Source organism: Lytechinus variegatus, chromosome 5 (assembly GCF_018143015.1).
Source record: "Lytechinus variegatus isolate NC3 chromosome 5, Lvar_3.0, whole genome shotgun sequence".
Lineage (NCBI taxonomy): Eukaryota > Metazoa > Echinodermata > Echinoidea > Temnopleuroida > Toxopneustidae > Lytechinus > Lytechinus variegatus.
The window spans coordinates 1,114,949-1,132,308 of record NC_054744.1 but is presented as its reverse complement, the minus strand read 5'-3'; the positions used below and the strand labels follow the sequence as shown (position 1 = coordinate 1,132,308).

The following is a 17,360-nucleotide window of genomic DNA, read 5'->3' as shown; positions in this document are numbered from 1 at the left end:
TTTCATTCCTCAGAAAATACCATCTTTGATAAAAAAATACCTTGTAGAATCTTATTTTTCATTCATTTCAACTAAATTTAGGGTGGCAAACATACACATGTATATGTTTGTTGTTAAATGTATAATTAGCATCTTAAGGCATTGACATGGCAATAAAATAACATTTAATTTACCAACAAGTGGAGTACCTCTGGCAGTCTCACCTGCATCATGCGATTCAATATAGTGGTAGAGCTGACTTTGAAAACTACTATAAAATAATTATTCACAAAAATCACCATTCATATGATACAATACTACATTCATTCACAATAAATTATATTTGATCATGCGACCTAAGACTTGTCAGTGATACTTGAATATCCACATTTTATAAACTATAGTGCGTATAAAAAAAAGTTTACAGTACAATTTTCTGTAAAATTATACATTTGTAATATCCTGAAGATTTTTCTACATTTTAACATTGGTACAGATCCATTTAAGCAAATGACGATATAACTGTCGAAAAATACTTCCGCTTGAGTGAGCACCACTTACTTTTGAAAAATTGGTGACAAATGATTTGCGCAGAACTTTGAAATAGTTATGCGAATAAAAGTAGACCTTAATCATGAATAACACATGGAATTTAACTAGTAAAATTGATTTGAAGATATCTTTTACCTTTTTTAACTTGTTTCCTTGCCCAAACCACTTTGAGGAGCGCATTGTGCCCCAACCTACTCCCCCACACACCGAGGCCATTGTGACGATATTTGCTTTACATTGAGCTGTGATTTACATAAAATGGCCGAGGCTTGATTTTCATTTTGTTAATCATTATGACAAATTTTGACGCGATTGCACGAACGGCGGCCGGGATAAGAAGGGGGGGGGGGCCATCATGGCCCCCTACCCCAAGTCCTCTATTCATCTCAAATTCAAATAGCCCAGTCCTTTTGGGGTTAAGGTACTGAGAGTAAGGAAAGAGTTAAGGCCATTGTTGCTAGCAATATTCGGGAGCCTAAAGTTCTGATGGAATCAAGACAGCTGGTATCTCTGTTCATAATATAGTGGTACTCTTATACTGATATCATAGATATCTTTGATAAATCACAGATAGCTATAGACATTACTATCTAACCAAAGGATTGCAAATTCTCGACAAATTTACTAATTACCATTGATTAATTCATTATTTGGCAAAACTCAATGAATATTGCAACATATTTGTTCATAGATTCTCTTAAAAGTACAAAAGTAAATATAGATTACTTGTAATGTCATGATACATCATTTATCAAACCATGTTGTATACTGCTGATTAGGTGTTTGAGTTGACTATCTAGGTCATCTTGGTTTCCATTGTTTGTAATAATGACATCCCATGATACTCCTTCATCTAAACCACATTCAGTTTCACTGTCATCAACTCCTAAATGAATGAAAATAAAAGGAAACATTCATGGAACCATGATGACAAATGTCTCTGATATACCCTGGAAATTTTGGATTTTTGTACAGAAATCAATCTGAGTATAGTCTTGTCCCCCCCCCCACCATGCATCAAAGACATTGCCATGCCTGATAACTGAAAACAGTGCTCTTGTGTCCTTCGATTAAGATGAGATAATTTGGCAAATCATAGGGCCGTCTGCTCCAGCCCGAGTTTTCAAATTAGCACGCTATTTCTGATCTGAACAACCTTGAGATTATTTGTAATCTAACCCTTAACCCTAGCGCAATCATTTGGATAGTTTGCTGGATTAATCTCGAGATTGCAATCCCAAGACTTAGGATTATTTGCAAATGAGCACGCTATTTACAAATTATCCTGCTTATTTGCAGGTGCAGACTCAGGATTAATCATTCACGGTGTCACACCATAATGCATCGATGCCTCACTTGACCACGAAATTGCTCTTCTTGTGCCGGTGGAGATGGGGTTTCTTGAATCTCTTTTGGTGGTTAGGCTCTATGTTTGGCTTAACATGCAGATATTCCATTGGCGCAAATGTGGAGCAAATGTCAATGAACCCCATTAGGCTAAATAATCAGCCCACTCAAGTGAATAGTTTGCACAGCAGACTCTCCCTTACTCTCTCTCTTTATGGAGTACCAAAGTGTGATGTGAAATATTTTTCATTTTTGTTTTTCAGCACGTTTGATACCATATTTCAGTAAAGCATGATCAAATATCTTCGCAACCCAACTTTGGTTGGATTCGGTCCATGAGGCCCAAGATATAAGCTCATGAATACATAATTAGCCCAAGTGAAATCAATTTATTATTAGCCTGGATCTAAATGTTGTAAACCAGACAGATGGGACTACTTCATTAGGTCATATCTTGGGCCCCAATGGACAGATTCCAACCAAATTAATTTGGTTTGTTTGTGTTTTCCATCAAGCCCTGCTCAGCTATGGTATAAAAAATGCTGACATGCAAAAACATTTTTTACGACATCATAACTCGGTATTTTAAAGTGTTTCAATGTTGAAGCAAACAACCTTAATACTAACCTTTCTTGAAGACATAACCCCTTGAAGCTCTGACAGATTCATCAGCTTGCACCCTAACAAGCTTAGCTCTATCCGAGTACATCTCCTTGAAGTATGCTACATCAGTCTTGCGTCTTGCATCGCTGATTAGCCATACCTAGAGAACAGAGTAATTTTTTTCATTTATTTGACTGAGTTCTAAAAGAAATGTACAAGTACATGGAAAAAAACAAATAGTTTCTAACCAGAATATTTGCTATGGCTCAAACTAGCAATGATTGAGGCCTTGTGAGCCATGATAGTGAATAAATACATAGATAATAACGGGGGATGACTGGTCATGTGATGCAACAAAAAAATTAAAAAGAGGTAGATTGAAAAGAGCTTGAGATGAGAAATCTTCCATTATCAGAGCTGTCAACCTGTACAAGAACATTTCAGTATTATAAAAGCTGAATATCAGTATTTTGGAGAGGAAATCAGTATTTTCAAAGAAATACCATAGGACAACAAAATGGAACATTAGAAATAAATATGTTGCATGAAACCATCAGTACTCATCTCATTTTTAGTCCTAAATAATCCATACTACTTGAAAACTCTGCATTATACTGTTAGATTAATAGAAAAAAAAGTTCTTAGAATGATGCAAATAATTGTGAGATATGCCCATTTTTCATGATATCTCAGGAGCGTTTTGACCCATTGGAATATGACTTTACAGGAAAGAAGTCATTATTGGAATCGGCCATCAAGAAGAACATCATGAAAACATGATGATTCACTGTAAAATGCCCTCACATTCAAATACTGGTATGTCAAATAAAGAACAGAAATTGTCTGGCCAACATTTGAGTGTAGTCCCAGACATGTTTACCTGTGTGCGGGTGTTCATCAATTGACCAAAAAGAAAACTTGGTCAATTTATCATAATTTTGCTGATCCATAATTGTACAGCAAACACCAATTCTTAGTTGCATCACAAGAAGCCTTACACAATCATCAAACATTTTCTTCATTATTACAATCGTGACATCATGTAAAGTAGTTTTATACCCAAAATTACATTCTTGAAGAAAAACAACAATTGTACACAGGGGAAACTTTTTCACTTAGTCTTTAGGCTTTTGTTTTGATTAGGAATATCAAAGTTTGTCTTTTTGCTATCACTGAGATAATATAATTTGAGGCCAATTATGTGAAATACCAAAATTCTGTTATCATTAACAGTAACAACATGGATGAGTGATAAACAGGATTTCTTTTTCATACATACCTTGTGTTGATGCGAAACATTTTGAGTGGCAAGTCTGCAGAATATTGCTGGATCTTCATTTCGCTTTTTCTCACCCCACACTACCATATCATGTCTATAACGCTCTTTATAGGATGACGCTGAGAGCAGCTGATTGAAATCTAAGCCATGGATCTAGTCAGAATCATATTAAAGGAGAGAATAGAACATGATTTTTTTTTATTTAACCATTGATTTTCTGTGTTATACAGTACCAAAATATACATTTGTATTGCTTCTGGCAGCATTAGGGGTGGATGCAATATAAAATCAGTGAAGCCAATTGGATATTACTGTTTTTAAAATATGTTATTTCAAAGTGATGTTTCTTCGTTGATAAAGCTGATCAGTATTCTTCCCAGCATACTTTTCAAAAGCGTTATACTCATAATGCTTAACATATTGCACAACAAGATGGTGTTGAGCATCCAAAAGACCCCAACAACAAAAATAATATGAATTGAGGTAAGATCTAGAGTGACCTATATTGATCATATAAATGTATATTGACATCAAAGCTTTGTCAGATATAACAAAGGACACTGATGTTGACAACATGTGTGGATGAATTTAACCTCACCTCTGCATACTGATGTTTCAATGGTGCAGAAAGAGTCAGTATTGTGCAAATATCTCCAAGCCTGAGGTTCAAAAGAAAACACAAAATGTAAAGTTATGCCCACTTCATCAAGTTTTTAACAGATTAATTTATTTTCTTCTTGTGTTGTAATCCTACTAAGGCCTTGCAGCCTTTAAAGATATAAGTGCACATTCAATATACATTTTAAGTTAGGTAAAAGAGTTTCCTGAAAATATTATAATTATGGACAGAAATATGCAACAATCAGTTTAATTTCAAAGGGCAACAAAAATACAATTGTAGCTTAATTGAAAATACAGTTTTTTATCATAGGGCTGAGACGGATCTAAAATTTTATAGGAAAATGTTTGTCACCTTTCTGCCAGTAAAGCAGATGTATAATCTTTTCCAGATTTGCGCTTTCCACTGAACACCAAGACGACTTTTGGATAGCTGGAGTCCATCTCCTGACCAGGATGAAACCAGAAAGAGCTCTAAACCAAATCAGTTCTTAGAACCTGTTTGATTTGAACAAAATAAGAGAAAGAAGAAATGAGGCTTTCAGAAAACTTATATGTCATTCCATAGACTTTGTATAGGGACCATCAAGTTCTAGTACAACCAGTGGCAAGCAATGGGAGAAGGTTGCTTGAGAAGACCAATCATAAATAGATCTAGATGTATATTGCTATAAAAGGTTATCACAAACCAATACTATCTTTGACTTCCCATCAGGCTACCCAAAACCAGCTCTTCAAGAAGATCTTTGGAATCCCACAGAGCGCAGCTAATGAAGCAGTGTTCCTCCTCACAGGCATCACCCCATTAAATCACAGGTCGAATTAAATAACCTCCTCATCATAGGCCAGCTTACTTTATTATCCTAAGACTACTTCGAGAAGAAGATACTTGTACATGCTACCATCGCAAGGCATGCTAGCCAATCTTGCACATTGTAGTCCTTTAGGACTAAGTGATCATTCTGTCTTCGTTTTAGATTTACTTTGTTATGCTGATTGTAGTTCAAATGAGAAAAAAAGGTTTGTGTATGATAAAGGTAACTTTTGGAGGTATGAGAGAGAAACTAAGCTCCATAAACTGGGAAAGAGAACTATCGGCAATGAATGATGTAAATCAGCAGTGGTCTCATGTTTTGAGTCTAATTGATGAAGCTGAGGACGAATTTATTCCTTCTGTAGTAACATGTGGTAAACATGCATGGGGCAAAGGAAATGATTTCCCAGTTGATATGACACCTTGAAATTTAAAGAAAAAGCACAGAGCCTGGGAAAGATATATTAGAGACAAAACTGTAGAAAAGAAGAAAACTTATAACACAATCAGAAATAAAGTGAAGACAGCGACAAGACATTGTCAAAAACGATATGAATCAAACATTGCCAAGGAAGTAAAATCTAATCCTAAGAAATTCTGGCAGTATGCAAAATACAAGACAAAAGTAAAGAGTGGAATACCACCACTCTACCAGGATGGAACTGGAAGTAATAGTCTAGATGATCGGTGCAAAAAATAGTAAGAATTGTTCAGATTATGGTAAAAGCATGAAATTTGGCTGACAGGTAGAGAAAATAGTGCTGAACATTTTTAGCAGGGGGTGCCAACCTGACCTCTTCTCGTATAGCAACAGTTGCTAGGTAACATATTTACCTTGACAACCACCATTTTTGGGGTGTTATCTACATTTCAAAAACTATATTTTGACTTCGAAGCTCCCATTTTACAATCACATATCAAGAAACATTCCAACCATGTATAGCAACAGTTGCTAAGCAACACATTTTCCATAGCAACTATAGATAATATTACTTAATACAATATCTGGACATGATGTTTGAATGAAAGTGGTTAGAAAATTGGTCAAGGTATGACTCTGGAGTGAAAAAATATACCAGATCCCTAAAAAGTTCAGAGACAGTCCAAATAATTATAATGCCTGCAGGCCTAATCTTCTCTAGGTAACAAACCTAATTTCGATATACATAATTTTACTATTTTTGCACTTTTTACTCACACATGACAAAGCTAACACACAGACAAGAATCATCGTTGGGTCATTGAATGTGCTGACAGGATTTCTCGTTTTGAAACTGAAAGAAGGTATTACAGTAGATGTAATATTGAACACTAGGAAAAACACCGAACCTTGAGGGAAAAAGGGAAGCTGAAATTTTATTGACATTTTTTTACTAATCGCTCAAAATTAAATGACAAACATTCTTGGGAAGTAATGGCGAGTAATGCATACGCACTTGTCAGTGAAATTATGATATATGTATGTAGAGTAGACCTGAAACAGCATCAAGAATCATTTCCTGTGTATGCACTGTAGAGCATGTACAGTAGACCTGAAACAGCCTCAAGAATCATTTCCTGTATGCACTGCAGAGCATGTGCAGTAGACCTGAAACAGCTCAAGCATCATTGTCTGTATGTATGTTACGCCTTTTTATTTCATTATAATGCTGGAAAGTTGAGTCATTTATTTTGCAACAGTTTCTACCTAGATAATGAAGAAAAAATATTTAAATAATGTACAACTGTGCAGTTTCCAGTAGTTTAGGACTTTGTGCACCATTCTAGCGAATGAATAGAACGTACATTTTATGTGTCGCACATGCCTTCACAGAGTTGGGCATATCTAGTCTAAAATTTAGGTTAAGACTGTCTGGATTGATTATAAGTCGGTAAAGCAAAACCACTGTAAAGCATGCATTATGCTCGACAAAGAATATTAGAGGCAACAGAGGAATACATCAAAAAAGTTACAGCCATCATCATCTTCGGTGTAACAATGAATTGTTCGTCAATCAGAGTGTGAGAGACATTCTCCTCATAAGGACATTATATAAGGTGATAGTGCAATCAGCAAATTCATTTTCATCTGAGTTCTGAGTTGGACATGCAAAAATGTATTGGGGATATTTTGAAGGAAGAAGCATATAGAACTTAATGCTACTGTTCTGTGCCGGGGTTTTGTGGTCGAGTATGGATCACGTCCAGCCAACCTGGGGCCTGTTGCAGAAAGAGATGCGTTTAAACACAAGTCCCGAACACGGGTACTTTATTGGCTGAAAATCAAGTTGTGCAAGATTTTTTGAGTTGTGTTTGATCGCAACTCTTTCTGCAACGGGCCCCAAATATCACAAGTGCGTCATATGGTACATCCTGCTAGATCTTACAAGTAATGATCCATGAAGCTGCAGGATCCCAGCCAAAACACCTGCAATCGGAACTTACTGGTCAAAATCAACTTCTGCAATAGCTTTCAAGTCATGATAGATCCCGGAGCAGCAGGATCCAGGCCAACAAGCCTGGAAACAGAACTGATGGTCGGTCCAAATCAACTCTTTGCAGATCTTTTACGTGATGATAAATCCTGAAGCTGAAGGATTGATTCAGGTCAAAACACCTACAACAGAATGGACAGGTCCAAATCAACTTCAGCAGGGTCGAGTCATGATAGATCAATCATGTAGCTACAGGATCCGGCCAACATGACTAGAAACGGAACTGATCGGTCAAAATCAACTCTAGCATGCAGGATCTTTCACGTCATGATAGATCACAGAGCTGCATGATTAATACAAGTCAAAATCAACTCCTGCACATTAGGCATTAGGTCCGGAAACGGTATGGAAAGCTAATATGATCTTCATTGCAGGCTTCAAGAGGAGATAAACCAAGGCAGAGTTTGTTGGCTTTCAAGAACGACTACTGTCAGCTAGAGATAAAGTGGTATCCAAGCACTCAGTTTGAAAATTACTTTCTGGCGGGATTTTGGTGTTCGAAATATTTTCTAACTTAGTTGACTTCAATCAATTCTTGGCGGTCATTTTAGCCACCCATGACCTCCTGGTGAGCTGTAACTGTTCTTTTAACTGTTCTTCTCTTGTTAAATGTTGGTTTTGTGGAATTCTTTCCATGGGCATTTGTAGGTGTTATACAGGGTCTTAAAGGATGTTTATATGGCAAATACATAGCCACAAATTTCCAGAATTTCAACGGTTTCTAGACTTTTAATTCTCGATGATACAAATTCGATCAATAGACATGAGGTCTATTATCATTCAATGATAAATGGGTAACTAAATTAGTAATAACAGACATTAACAAAGTACCCTTTGCTATGAAAGACAACAAATAATTTAAATCGATGGTCGATCTTTTACATGTGTTTATGTTAATCCATAATAATTATGGTTTCCAAATGGAGAAAAAAATTGGTGTTAAAGTGATATTTTTAACATGCAGCAAGCATTACTATACCAATAATATGGAACCCATAGACATCGTCTTTGGAAATATGAACCACATAAGAATTTGTTACTGTAAAAAAAATGTTACCTACCAACAGTTGATATGGGGCTTATTAGGTATACCTAAGGAAAATATAATCACATGAGGAATCTATGGGCCAGATTTGATTTCTGAGCTATTCTGAGTAAATCATATTGATCATATTCATCTGAACAATGATAAACAATTTGTTGCTATGGAAAATGGTCCCTTAGAAGCCGTTGCTGTGAATACACCTGTAAATGGATCAGAACTATTGTGATACAAAGGAACATGCTTTAGGTTAAAATTCATGCAACACATCGCTCATGAAAATGTTACTTAAGCCCAATAAAGCTCAGTTACTAAGGTAAATATGTTACCTAGCAACCGTTGCTGTTTGGCAAATTCACATTGGCACCCCCTGCTAAAAGTGATAAGGATAACTTACTATACCTCTGTGCCAATTTTCATGCTTTTACCATTTTCTGAACATTTTTTTCACCAATCACCTAGACTATAATAAAACATTGACAGAATCAGATGTAGGGAAATCAAATGCACTACTGAAACATTTTTCTAGTGTCTTTACTGAAGATCCTGATGGACCTCTCCCATCTGTTAAACGTCATGATGTTCATATTCTAGACACAATTGTAATTACTGACGAGTGTGTATTAAAGAAACTAGAGAGTTTGAATATATCAAAGTCACCAGGGCCAGATGGGTTGCATCCCCGTGTCTTGCGTGAACTGGCACCTGTTCTTGCAAAACCTTTGATTATAATTTACTCAAACTCTCTTGCATCAGGCATAGTACCAAATGTGTGGAAAAAGGCCAATGTCAGTGCCGTATTCAAAAAGGGTGATTGTAAACTCCCTTCTAACTACAGACCAATAAGTCTAACATGTATTGTATCATGTAAAATCATGGAGTCTATCCTGAGGGATGAAATATATGAGCATGTGAAGAGCAACAACCTTCTCAGTTCAAAACAATTTGGATTTGTATCAGGACGATCAACAATGTTGCAATTACTCAATGTGTTAGATGATTGGACAAATATGTTGGAGGCTGGTGGTGCAGTTGATGTCATCTACCTAGATTACATGAAAGCCTTTGATAAGGTCCCACACCAAAGACTTTTAGCCAAAGTTGAGGGATTTGGCATATCTAAGCTCATATGTGAGTGGGTCAGGTCATTTCTTGTTGGTCGACAGCACCGTGTTTGTGTGAATGGTGTGTTCTCTGACTGGGCTGATGTAACCAGTGGAATACCGCAAGGGAGTGTCCTCGGACCCCTGCTTTTTGTAATGTACATTAATGATCTACCAGATCAGATTTTGTCAAGTACTGTTCATTTATTTGCAGATGACACCAAGTTATACAAGCATGTAAAAAATGACAGAGATGCTGAGTTATTACAAGCGGACTTAGATCGTCTAGTTTCATGGTCAAACAAGTGGCTATTAAAGTTCCATCCGGATAAATGTTGTGTACTTACAAGAGGTAAAAGAAATGATGATTTCAATATATACAATGACACATGATAATGCGTCACATAAACTATCACAAGTTGAAACTAGTAAAGATTTAGGAGTGATTGTCGACACAAAGCTTAGTTTTGACCAGCACTTTCAGTCAAAGATAAATAAAGCCAATAGGCTAATGAATCTAATTAGGAGAACATTTGTTTATCTTCACAAGGAGAACTTCTTGCTCCTATACAAAGCATTGATTACACCTCATTTGGAGTATGCTCATGCATTATGGAGTCCATACTTAAAGAAACATATTCAAGCAATAGAAAATGTACAAAGAAGGGCCACTAAGTTGGTACCTGAGGTTAAGAACCTCCCATATGAACAAAGATTGATTCAACTAAAACTTCCTACATTAGCTAATCGCCGTGCGCGAGGAGACATGATTGAAACATACAAGTTATTTCACAGGTATGACCAGGAGGTAGTGCCAGATTTTGGGACAGGAGAAGGGGCCCCAGGGGGGGCACTCAGTATATAATGCTTAGTGGGTAGGTGCCGCAGAGGGGACCCCCATTTTTACACTCAAATTTCCGTTCCAAGGCATAGCATTTTTGCCTTGTTGAGAAAAAGAACAAAGAAAGCCGCTCCAAGGCATAGCATTTTCTTCTTATCGAGAAAGAAGAAGAGAGAAATCCGCTCCAAAGCATCGCATATTTTTCGTTACGCCGCTACGTTCGAATTGAATGAGCTGCAATTTTGGTGAAAAGCGGCCGCAGAGCTCCACCGGAAGAAGCCGCGCTATCTGCATCATGCACGCATGACCGTTCCATAGGGATGCATACGCACTCATAGCTGGCTATCCGTTCCAAGGACCCCCGTTTTCACAAACATTTGTCGTTCCGAAGCCCTTTCCGAGGATCCTCCTTTTTACAATACACCCGCTCCAAGGCCCCCGTTTTTTGTCTCGCCCGCGGCACACCCCCACCACTTTTTGGGTCGAGTGCCCCCCTGGGGCAGGGGCCTACCTGGGGCCCGTTGCATAAAACTTTTTACCTGAGAAAACTCAGGTTGTTTTTACCGGAGTTTTTGCCCCGTGTTAAAGTCAATGGCAGAAATCAGACTAACCTTAGTTTCCAGTTTTTACCAGAGTTTTCTCAGGTAAAAAGTTTTATGCAACGGGCCCCAGGGGTCATGATAAAAAATTGTACATTCCGAGGTAACTGAGAAACGTAAGAATTCCTTTTACATAAGAATGAGGAAACCTGTCCTTGGAATAGCCTAAGTAATGAATTAGTAAATGCACCCAGTGTCGAGTCTTAGACTGCGTTCAGAAGCATCCATACATTAGGTATATAGGCACTCACACAACATGCGAGGTTAGTAATACTAACCTCGCACAACGCATGTGGTTTCATAGTGGACTTTGACGTTTTCATTCATCACACGAATGTGAGGGAATGAAAAACGCCAAACGTTTCAGTATTTCTCCACTAATGATTTCTTTTTAATGGTTTAAAACTGTTTTAAAAATGAATTGGAAATTATTTATAAAACTGTTTTTATCGCTTACCTCCAAGTCTCAACCAGGATACTCCGTTCGATCCGTCCTTAATACTGCGGTGGAAAGTACGCAAACAACAATCGAAAAGCAATTTTTCGTATCGAACATTCTCAATTCAAGTCGTCAGCGCGTAATAGGAAATTGTACCAAAAATCAACAGGTTGCATCTCATGTATATACTTATTGGTAAAGTACGCCATCTTTTGACAAGATGATGATGAAAGTGGATTGAACGAGCAAGAAAATAATGCTGATCGCCTAGAATGCAGCTAGCTTGCAACACCGTAAACAAATCGTGGTAGATCGTGGTCGTGCGTGTTCAATACAAACTCTCTGCATGCATGCACTCGGTGTGTATTGAACACGCACGACCACGATCTAATGAATATTCATCGGCGAGAGTGACATAATTTTACGAGTATCCTTTCAAACTTGGTTCTTAAGTGCCTACCGGCTTGGTGAATAATATCGCGCGCCCTCTTTAGGCAAAAGTTGATATCAACGCTGATCAAGAGGCATCTACGTGAAGATCACGAAAAATGCTCTTATTTTTATTATTAAAAAAAACAGCAAAGAGAATTCAACAAACGATCCATATGCAAGGGCGCCGGAAGCGGGGGGGCAGGGGGGGCACTTGCCCCCCCAAATAAAATTTTGGGGGGCAAAACAAGATTTTGCCCCCCAACGTGCCCCCTGAAAGATGAAAAATGATAAATTATTTAAGGACAAAAGTAAATGAAGGCACTTTTCTGCCTGAAAATTGTCATTTCCATTGTCAAAAATGAAAAAATTTTGCCCCTGACGGGGCAAATACATTATCATAGTAAGCCTCGAGTCTTTTGACGAACAGTTCCTCTGTGAAACATAGCTTTGATAAGCACCTTTTCCATCTTATTACAGTGTGATAACGTTTAACATTTTAATGAATACATTTCAGACTAAAAGCGAATGGCAAATTGATAGTGGTCCACCAATGATATAGGTTTATAATTCTATGATGCTGGCTGTGTCGTCTAACAAACGCGCGGTCGCCCAGAAACGCTCAGACCGGACCAGATATCACCAACGCGCGTGAACACTAGTTACTCGAGCAAGATATGGAATCTATGTCATAGCTGTCAAGCCCAGACACCATAACATCTCGAGAAACTTGTTTCAATTATTTCATTTTCAACTAAATATAAATTGAGTTAATACAGTGATAACAAGAGAGCGGTGTTGGCTCAGTCGGCAACGCGTCTGCCCGTCGAAGTCGAACCAAAGATCGTAGGTTCGAGTCCACCCTGGGCGGATGACTGAGGTCAGTGCGTTGTTTGTAAACGTCTCTCCCATGTTTCATAGATGCAGGCTATGTTTCAATGGAAAACACTCCGTCCCTCGGATAGGACGTTAAATGGAGGCCCCGTGTAGAGGAAAGTCACCACCTTTGCACGTTAAGAACCCACTGCACTATTCGTATAAGAGTAGGGGGAAACCCCGGTGTCGAGGTCCACCTGCACCCCCCCCCCATCATTATCGGGAGGAGAGACCTGTGGATCTTATTCAGTTCGCTTTTCGCCTCCCACGCACAGGTGACGCCAAACAAATAATAATAACAATTCAGTGCCCTAAAGAAAATACCAAGGTCATTTCAACTCAATATAGACATGTTATCAGAATATTACACTCAGAATGATCATTTATAGAGGATTATAATTTATGATTTGTAAAAATGGTGAATCCCACTCGAAAGCAAAGATAATGTTTAGACATGTAAAAAATAAAATCATCTGTGAAAGTGTCTTCTTGACCGGACTCATATTATCCGAGATATGAATAAAATGTAAAGAATATAAAAGAAAAAAAATAAGCGTTACAGTACTGCTCTACTACATGTATAAAAAAAAAGTCTTAAGATATTTTCACAGCCCCGTATTTTCCTCTATTCATTTTCATTGGCATGATTGGAAGGCGTTTTGTCTGATACTATTTCAGCTCATATATAGCACTTATGTATTTTAGATTCCAAAACTTCTTCCCATTACCTGTTACTAATCAGATCGAGATGGCAGCTATGTTCTCTGGTTTATCCCAGCTTTTGTTATTCATGGACATTTGCAAAAATAAAAAAATAAAGAACCCGGGAGTGGGTGGGGCTGCAAGACCTAAGTTTTCGAAGAAACGTAAGAGCGAGGGGATTTGTGATGGGGGAGCTATTGCATTTTCTAGAATAAAATTGAAGGATTTCGTGCACACTTTTGATGAATTTTGCCCTCTCGATCGGCGGCCCCCGACTGCGTACGGTCATGTTGTCATCTTAAAGTCTTTAAAAGGCCTATATTACATTGGTTTGAAACAATTTCGTTTGCAATAAGGTTCGTAATTTGCATGAAGAAACACCAGGCTGGATCAGAAGAGAGGAAACAGAACCTGGAGCAAAAAGAACTCCAAGACTGTTTAATTCTCAAGAAATTTATTTTTGAATGCACTTAGAAACGCAACTTTTATACTCCATTTTTACACAAAATCCTTACCGTGGGGGGTTGGGGGGTCCCATAGCCTCTCCCGCTCGATCGCTTCGGTATCTCACGCTGTAAAAAATATTGTGACCCCTTCGGGATTTTGCCCCCCCAAAACTGAAAGTGTTCCGGCGCGCCTGTCCATATGGTTCGGTAAGTGTTATAGAAAAAGTATAATTCATAGCTATGATGTAAAGTCATAGTTATTTTAGTAAAAATGGTGTGAAAGATTCGCGTGCACCAGGTGCATATGAATCCTTCACACACGAGACGATATGAAACCATGGTCCATGCATGAGTGGGTACGGTATATACTATAGGTACCCGGTATGTAATGTACCGTACGAGGCCGAGGCGAATTAAAAAATATGTTAAAAAAACTCCTCGAGCATGTCGAGACAGACGGCTGCCAGCTGTAAAACTTACCGGTATTCCTGTAAATGAAACTGCTAAATCCGACATCGAAAGATGATTATGTCAAGAAAACAATCCTACAGTACTGGACGTGGAAAAGAGAGCTACCATGCACCGTCAGCACCGGTCACCAGCATCGCAAAGATATCCGAGCCGGCGTCGCCGGGCAGGAGCGCAGCTAGCCAGGCCATGCCAGCCAGGCGCTAGGGTATAGTACCCAGCGCGGCGGCGCGGCCGTCCTGGGATCCATAGCATTATCAGTGCCTTTGATTTGATCACTGCCCTTCGGCGAGCGAGGCGTGCGTGCGTAGCAAAAACCTAGACAGCTCGTCTGTATAAAAAATGTGGCACAATGTCACTTCGGTAACAATCATAGAGTTACCCCGGGGCCGTTTCATAAACCTATTCGTAAGTTAAGAGCGACTTTAAGAACGACTGGTGATCCTTTTTTATGCGCTAAACCATTGCCTATGAATATACCGTTTATCACAAGAAAGGATCACCAATCGCTCTTAAAGTCGCTCTTAACTTACGAACAGCTTTATGAAACACCCACCCGGTATAGTATTTAACTCTATTGGAACAATACATGTAAATACTACCAGTGATCTCGCACTATCGCGATCCCGAGTCGCCAAGTAAACATGGTAAATCTACCAACACCGTATTTTTTAAGGAGTAGGGGAAGTTGAGCATAGGGGCAAGTTGAGCCACCACCCCAGGCCAAAAATGGATGAGTAATGAATGATGACTGTACTCCTGCACGATGATACACCAACCTGGTGGACTGTACTTTAACGGATGATGATGAGTATTGTGGTGGTGTCATGTATTGATATAACCCTTTACCCAACCATATTGTTTTCGACTTGGGAACAAAAAATACCTTTTTAGACGGAAAAATACAAATTTCAGCCAAAAAAGTAAAAAAGGGTGTAAAATAGAGGAGTGCTTTTTACCCACACACATCTTTAAATATAAAGAAATAAGTCCAGGTATGGATCTTCATTCCTGTCATGGTCTTTTAAATGGTAGATCCGGGGGGGGGGGGGGCATATCAATTTGTTTGCGCTCCTTTTTGCACTGTGCGTAGCGTGTTAAATCATTTCCCTATGGAGAATAATAGAAAATACGCCGTTTTTGAGGGATTTGCTAAGAAATCTCCGAAACGCGTCAACAAGGTGATCTATCAAAACAGAATAGAATAGAGCAGATTCTCACCTTGAACATGATATGATTTTCATTTAATTTTAGTCAAATTAAGTTCTGTCACTTTTGAGGTTTTTGGAACCTTTCTTGATGATTTTGGAAATCCATTTGTACATGAGCCAATGGGCAAGTGCGGGAAACGAAACGTTTGGTGCGACTTCACATTGTTGTAAAAAAATATATACGTCACAATAGACCCTATCAAAAAAAGACATTTTGCAGAAAATGCTGTAGATTGCGAATACCTAAGAATGATTTTGATTGGATAAAAAAAAACCTCTGTCACTTTTCACATTTGCAAAAGCTTTTGCAATAATTGGTCACTATAGTTTGGCGGTTCAGCCGATGGCATTGTGTGTACACAGTATAGTACACAGTACACACGCATAGCTAGGCAACGCAGCGCGTGAAGAATTTTGCACGTTTTCATTATTCGTACAGCGACGACTTGAGTGTATGTTGGATAGGACCCCCGGGGGGGGGGGCACTTCCATTCACGAGTGGATACCATGCGCGACCATGGGGTCTCGAAAAGCACCCTAAACGCGTAATTTCCATATTCTGAAAATGCACCCCTTAACAAGTATTGGCGTGTGAAACCCTACCCTTAACAAGTATTGGAAACAAAACGATACTCTTGGCAAATATTCCCTGAAATGAACCCCTAAACAAGTACAGGAATGTTTTATTGTTACGAGTCCTTCGGTCGTCGGCTTTACCTTATTTGGTTTAGTACGACCCCACCTTCTACACCTCGCGCAAATCGGACTCTAAACACGAAGTGTTGGGGCGAAAAGGACATCCTTTATAAAACATTTGAATTTTGTTTTATCGTCCCAGCAAATTCGACCCTAAACACGTAATCTTCCTAGTGAAATAGATACCCTTTTTTCATTATTTTTGTGTTTTTGACACCCTTATCACGTTACGTACGTAACGTGCCCTGTCGTGAAAAAGACATCCTTTTTACGTGTTTTTTGGTCGCGCATGGTATCCACTCGTCAATGTAAGTGGCCCCTCCGGGATAGGACCGTACCATTTTTGACCGGGGGGTGTGCCAATGAATGCAAGTGATCAAGAAGAGTTACAAAACTGAAGGGAGTGAGAAAACAAGGAAAGTGAGAGGGAAATTTATGAAAACAAGTAATGCGAGGAAAAATGACAAGAAAAGGAGAGAAAGGAGAAGAAGTGAAAACACGCAGCTGAGTGCGTTCACGATATGTAAGTTGAACACCCCTGCACCGCAATGTAGCAGCCCGCCACTATACGCGTAGACTAGCTGCCTGCACGATGCGAAGACAGCGGCGCGTGTTAAGGCCCTAAACCGCAAATTGCACCTAAACCGCAAATCGCCGCCTAAGCTTGTAGAAAAAATGTATTTTTGAAACGAAGGACCTTGGATGAGTGGTTTCACTCCCCTGGTAACATTTAGTATTAAAGTTTGAAAATTTTCGAAAATAAGCTACTATTACTACTACTACTACTACTACTCCTATACTACTACTACTACTACTACTACTACTACTACTACTACTACTAC

At 38.7% G+C, this 17,360-nt stretch overlaps 1 protein-coding gene across 2 annotated transcripts; it reads right to left on the bottom strand.

The window, feature by feature from the left end:
- Positions 1–625: 625 nt before the first annotated feature.
- LOC121415025 (phosphomevalonate kinase-like) lies at positions 626–14,760 on the bottom strand. 2 transcript variants are annotated; one of them, XM_041608076.1, is made up of 6 exons: positions 14,624–14,760; positions 4,734–4,880; positions 4,359–4,419; positions 3,761–3,913; positions 2,506–2,641; positions 626–1,417 (listed from the first exon to the last, which is right to left on the bottom strand). In XM_041608076.1, exons 2-6 carry the CDS (start codon positions 4,820–4,822, stop codon positions 1,266–1,268), a joined length of 591 nt encoding a protein of 196 aa, XP_041464010.1. In that variant the 5' UTR covers positions 4,823–4,880; positions 14,624–14,760; the 3' UTR covers positions 626–1,265. The 2 variants fall into 2 exon arrangements, with proteins under 2 accessions (XP_041464010.1, XP_041464008.1); XM_041608074.1 differs by having other exon boundaries at positions 4,734–4,876.
- Positions 14,761–17,360: the final 2,600 nt, after the last annotated feature.